The 6,106-nt window shown below is 42.9% G+C and overlaps 1 protein-coding gene across 2 annotated transcripts; it reads right to left on the bottom strand.

Moving 5' to 3' along the window:
- Window positions 1–1,055: 1,055 nt before the first annotated feature.
- On the bottom strand, window positions 1,056–6,067 carry wdcp (WD repeat and coiled coil containing). Of its 2 annotated transcripts, XM_084736968.1 has the most exons (4): window positions 5,553–6,067; window positions 2,875–4,813; window positions 2,165–2,285; window positions 1,056–1,305 (listed from the first exon to the last, which is right to left on the bottom strand). In XM_084736968.1, exons 2-4 carry the CDS (start codon window positions 4,792–4,794, stop codon window positions 1,112–1,114), a joined length of 2,235 nt encoding a protein of 744 aa, XP_084593094.1. In that variant the 5' UTR covers window positions 4,795–4,813; window positions 5,553–6,067; the 3' UTR covers window positions 1,056–1,111. The 2 variants fall into 2 exon arrangements, with proteins under 2 accessions (XP_084593094.1, XP_084593095.1); XM_084736969.1 differs by lacking the exon at window positions 5,553–6,067 and having other exon boundaries at window positions 2,875–5,521.
- Between the last annotated feature and the right edge of the window lie 39 nt (window positions 6,068–6,106).

The raw sequence follows: 6,106 nt of genomic DNA, 5'->3' as shown, positions 1-6,106 counted from the left end.
CTTTGCTCAGGTAGAATAAGTAACACTCATAGGAGAGCACACTTGTTATGCAAATTTAATATTTGAAAAGCTAACAAAAGATCTCTTTTTTAAACATTTTTACACTCATTTGGTCTCCTATCAAGCTCTGTGACAATGTATTGCAAAGACAGGGAAGTTTCTGTTGAGTCTTGCCCCCTCTTGTGGTCACTTTTGTTACTGCAGAAGAAAAAGTGCTTCAACTCAACATTTCAGATATCCCCAGGGGGTTGTACAACAAGGTTAAATTATAGTTAAGGGGGACAATTCACCATAAAAGTGCTAATTCAGAAATTTTATAGGTAAATTTTGAATTTCATACACCTCATTTCCATAAGTGTGTGTATCCCTGCAGTGCTTTAACATAACAAAGGTCAAATAAAACATTTACATTAGACATGAGCCTCTACTAGTTCCTGTATCAGGACAATTCAAAATGTCTTAAACATCCACATAACATACTCAAAGCTGTATTACAGTGCCATGGCACTACAACTGGTGTTGTGCTTTAAAGGTCCAGTGTGTAAGATTTATAGGGATTTATTGGCAGAATATGGCATAAATGGAATATCATATTCATAAGCATCTTTTCATTAGAGTGTTATTACCTGAAAAGAAGAATTGTTGCATTGTCGTTACCTTAGAATGAGCTGTTTATATCTACAGAGAACACAGGGCCTCTACCACAGAGGCAACCATGTTTCTACAGTAGCCTAGAACAGACAAACCAATCACTGGTTTCAGATGGGGCCACCATAGTTTCTCCTACAAGCTCACCATTAGATGCCACTAGATCCTACACGCTGGTTCTTTAATGAAGGATCCTCAACAACTGAACTGCATTTTGTCAAAAAAACAAAACAAAAAAACATGGCCCAGGACTCAAACTTCTTTCATTTCAAAGCAGCAACATGTAAACATCACATCTGAATAGGCAGCCCTTTTCAAATCGCCAGTTGTTAAGTACAAAAATAAATTTAACACAGAAATTAAATTAGTGAGGCCATATTCATGCCACATCCACTCTGCCTTGTATACTTGTAATAAGGGTACAACTGCATGAGTCCATAATTGAGGTGTGTGTTAAGAGGCACTATATGGAAGCCTCTGTGGCCGTGCTGGAGATTTGGGTCGGGGCTGGACTGGATGGGCAGGAGGTGTCCGGACTCCCAGGAGTCCGTAGGTTGGTTTTCCGCTTCCCGTTCCGCACTGTAAGCTCCTCTTTGGCCTTGAACGTCAAAGGTATGAAGCCATCTGCATCTGCCACAAGTACAACCCACAATGGACCTGGAAAAATAACACAAGAGAGTTAACTAAGCATTGTTTTTCCACAGGCCATTTTCACAAATGTGATGAAAAAAATAAACATTCTGTAGGTCATTATAATGAGAAACTTTATCAAACTAATGACTTAAAATCTTAAATCTTAATCTTAAAATCTGAGTTCTCTTTAATTATGAAAAGAGGTGTTAGACCACTGCAAATGTAGCCTGTGATAGCTATGACTTGCTGCTGTGTCTCTGTTTAGGGACAGTCAGTCTTTGCTACAGCAACAAAGCACTATGCACATTAACTAGTAGTAAGCTGCTTTTGTTTTAAAACCTTCTAATCTGACCTAGGCCTTTAATCACGTCCAATTATAGCTTATACACATGAACAGAGGAACAATGCTAGAATATATTGTCAATGAGGATTGCGTAACAAAATATGGAGGTTCTTCCTCAATGAAAATTCTGATTGATTAGGTTTTAAAAAAGGTACAACAAATAGCTGCACAGCGTGTGACTTGGATAACCTACTTGATGACTTCAAGGTGACCTGATGAGGGAAGCCCATCATGTAAGCTTGCTAAAAATACTCACAGGGGGACACCTTAAGCAGTATAAAAGGGTTCTCCTCGAAGTTTTCATTTATTAAACCTGTACATGCTGTGTCACAACACAGTTAATCTCAAAGGCATTGCAATAAAAAGAGTTTAGGAAGGCAGCTTAGGTACGGCTTTAACCAATTAAAAAATTTAAATGGACTTATAAGATCAAACTGAGAACAATTAAGTATTGAAGGTGATGTAGATTTTTCCATTTAAAAGGATGCAGGCAAGAAAGTACTGCATTCTATTTATAAAACTTAACAAGCTTGCACATACCATACATCATCTCCACAATAGTTAGGTTGAAGAGGTCTTGAAGGGCACGTAAACACAGCTTCCCATCACACAGCAGCACTGGCCTCCGCTCATCAATGAACACATTCTCTGATAACTGCTTCTGTAAGTGCACAAAGGACAAAGTAAACCAAAACAGTCGCCATCAGAAATAAATCAAACAACTCAAGCTAAACGCTATTATAACAGTTTAGATTAGAGTTGCAATTATGCACGTGAAAAATGTCCAATCCATTTCGTTCAAAGCCCAAGATGACATTCGCAATTGTTTTGTTTTGCACAACCCAAAGAAACATTCAAAAGGCCAAAATCAGACAATTGTGACTTTTTTTTTTAATAAAAATGCTCACACTGATCAATCTATTTCAATAGCCAAAATATTTGCCAATTAATTTAACAGTGAACAACATTATCCATTAATGGATTAATCCTTGCAGCTCTATAATCAATATCTTAATCTGATACCTGATAATTTAATACATCCTGCTTTGATTTGGTGTTTGTAACACATTAACCGATAGCAGGGATTTCGGGTGTCTTATCCTTACAGTGCAAATTGCAGCTGATTAAGGTGTTTAAGCCCTCGTGCAGAAGCGGCTCATGACAAAGGCTGTAAAAACAAAGCGATTCTCCTCGTCTCCTGCACAGTCAGTTACAAAAACACAGAGAAAATTTAATGAGTATAACTGTACCTGACATGTGACATTGACATAAGGGGGTTCACAGGCATTAGGGTAGACAGTCAGGGCCTTCTTGCCATTTTGGGTATAATCTCTGATTTCGCTCAGGCACTGCTGGACGTCTGCAAAGCGTGTAAAAAGCCTCTCCATGTTGTGAACCAGTTGCTCCAGCCCACGCTCCTTGGCTTGACCCGATGTCTTTTCAGGCATGGGCAGTGTCGGCTCCGTGTGAAGCTTGTCTGACGGCTCAAGGCGAGGAGAGCTGGCCCGGCTGGAGTCTCGGCTCACCTGGCCGGCCACTGCCAGGCTGGCCATGCGGTTGACGTGGTCCATGTCGAAATTCTCCACCGCAATGGAGGAGCCACTGGACAGGGCTCTGTCTGATGCTCGGTCTGAGAAGTCCACGGAGCTGGTGACAGGGCTGGGCTCACCACTCCTCACCTCCTCCACCAGCCTGCGCCTGTTGCCTGGTGAACGAAATACTCCCCCGCCAGGCAACACCAAGTCCTTTATCCCTGGGCGCTCCCTGTCATCCTTAGATAGGTGCTCCGAGTGCCTCCTAATCCCTGCGCAGAAATTAGAGGTGGACTCATGGTTGTGAGCAGAGGGGGATGGTGTGATAGAAGTCTCGCCATCATACATCAGCTCTTTGGTCAAGAGACGAAGGATGTATTTATCTGTGTTAGACGATGGCAGGAAGGCAGGGTCATTGGACTTTTGCTTGCCCACCATCAGCAGCAGCATCTTGTCGTTGAGGAAGCAAACTCCTTTGGGCCTCTCATTCGTCTGCAGAGAGATCTGCTGAATGTTTGGCATGGCAGAGGCTGTGATACAGTACACAAGCACCATGTTGCAGGTGTTGGATGCCACTGCAACTGTGGAGCCACGTGGGTCAAACGCCACAATGTCTGGAACCAAAATCCCTGGTATGCTGACTTTGCGGGTAGTTGTGACTTTACGCTCGTAGGTGACCAGGATGAGGTGTGAGGAGTCCTGGCCGGAGCCTGTCAGAGTGTCTCTGCGTCTCAGATGAATAAGAGGACTGGGATCAGAGCGACGGTGCCTTGCCAAGAGGTGGGTGAGGTCTAGAGGGCCTGAGCTGGGGATGTAGGACCTCTCTGATTCAAATGATCTTCTTCGTGAGTCCAGAGGGCTGTCGTCATCCGACATGACCACATGAGAGCCATGGCCTTGCAGGGACTCGGCGTCTGTCTGCATGTCGAAGGCTATGCCTGCATTTAACCCACAGATTTTATCTAGAGGCAGCTCCGTAGCCACAGCTACTTGAGCCTCCCCTGTGGCCTCGATGGCACAGATATAGCCCCCAACATCAAAGATGGGGCAGAACGAGCAGGCCACCAGACTCTTCTGGATGTCATTCCAGATGTAAGAGTGGAGAGCACTGCCGATAGCCACCACAAGGCGCGTACCATCCTTAGTCCAGCATGCACAGTGGATAAGTCCACTCCCTTTGATGTCTGCTTTGGTTCTCCTGTTGTCCACCCTAACAGAAAATAGCACAGAAGTGTCTCTCTTGGTCAGCACAGCCAGAATGTCCAGTTTAGGATGCCACACACAGCCCTGGGAGAGCAAGGGGAAAGGCTCGCTCATCTCACAGGTCTGACTGCACAGCAGCTTGTTCTGCTCGAGAGCACTGAGCTGTAGTTGCCACACGGTGACATGCTTCTTGTGCTGAACAGCCAACAAGGCTGGGGAGTCGGAGCAGCAGAGTGGGCCCCAGAAAAGACCAAAGACGTGCTCAAACTGCCCGATGACGTTGGTGTCACCAAACTTCACCTCGCCATTGATGAAGTAGAGAGCTGTCAGACAGACCTGCTTACCATCCGTCCAAGCTATTCCATGCACAGGGTGAATGGCCTGGTGCAAAGTGTTGAGACCTGTCCTAAGAAGCTTTGCTTTACCAAGATCCATCCTGGCCGGTGTGAGGAAGCTTGTTAAAAGAGAAAACAATATATATGACTCAGAAAGTTAACATTGATGACAGACAGAGAACTGTATCTGATCTGAATGGGTCCCGCACACTAGTAGCTAGTGCTACCTATGCAGATTAAGAATAGCAAAAGCCTCTCCCGTGTCTCCTTCCAAGTACATGCATTAATCCCCTCTGCCTGAGCTGAGACTGTGGTGACGAACACTTATAGCTGCTTATGCCTGAATGACCTTAACAACACAGAGGTGCTGTTAGGGCCTCAGGGCGTTAACAATAGTATGTGTTGAGTGGGAGTGTCTTAACACAGCATTTACAGTTCTATTTTAGATCTAGAGAAACTGCCATGATCCCATTGAACAAAGTAAGGTGTCCCCTTATCAATTAGAGACGCTGTTCCTCATCAAACCTGAGCAAAAGAGTAATAAATTATGGATTTAGCTAAATTTTGAAAAATAACATTCATTATTGACAACTTTAATACTGGAACACATTATCTTGGATATGGAAATCATGATATAACAAATGCACGGGGAGGTTATAGAAAATAACAGAATGCTACCTTTCTGAATAAAGTTTATATTAGATACGTGGTTACAGTGAGAGGGTTAGCAACCACCGTAAGACGCAGAAGTTTTCACATTCAAACTGTGATGTTTTAAATCGTAACCCTATACATGTAGCATAACTCATAATAAGCGTAAAAAATCAACACAAATGTATAATTTTACCCTACACGTACCTTAAAAATCCACAAACATCTTACTTGGAATCCATGTGAAACACTAAAAGATTAGGTCTAGCCATTTAATTCACGTTTTACCGGCTAAAATGTGCCTCGAACGTTGATTCTTTCTGACTCGGAAGCAAAACTATCATTTTTGGTGCATCATGGGATATGTAGTTGAATTGTAGTTGTCTTGTTTTTTGCCATTTTTCCCGCTCGGGGGCGCTGCGTGTGTTAAAATCAAATGCTCTACAGTTTAAGACAACTGAAACATTAATTATTTACTATGATACAGAATATAGCTAACAGAAAATGAAGAATTAGCATAACTGGCATAAGATAACGGCTGTCGTATTCACTTGAAACTTGAAACCCATGCGTGTGTCATGAGGGGAATCCTATATTTGCAAGAGAACTCTCTCGCGAGAGTTGTACGGGTTATCTTTTTCATAGTGCGTTATGTACAAGTTAATTGTGTTTTACGATATGACAGTGTCGTGGTTAAGCTCTCGGTGGATTTGGAGACAAAAAAAAACCGTCAGGAAAGATCACGATTTAACTTAGAATTA

Source organism: Lutjanus erythropterus, chromosome 15, assembly GCF_056507025.1.
Source record: "Lutjanus erythropterus isolate fLutEry1 chromosome 15, fLutEry1.hap2, whole genome shotgun sequence".
Taxonomy (NCBI): Eukaryota; Metazoa; Chordata; class Actinopteri; order Lutjaniformes; family Lutjanidae; genus Lutjanus; species Lutjanus erythropterus.
The sequence above is the reverse complement of the archived record's forward strand: the minus strand, read 5'-3'. Positions and strand labels throughout refer to the sequence as shown.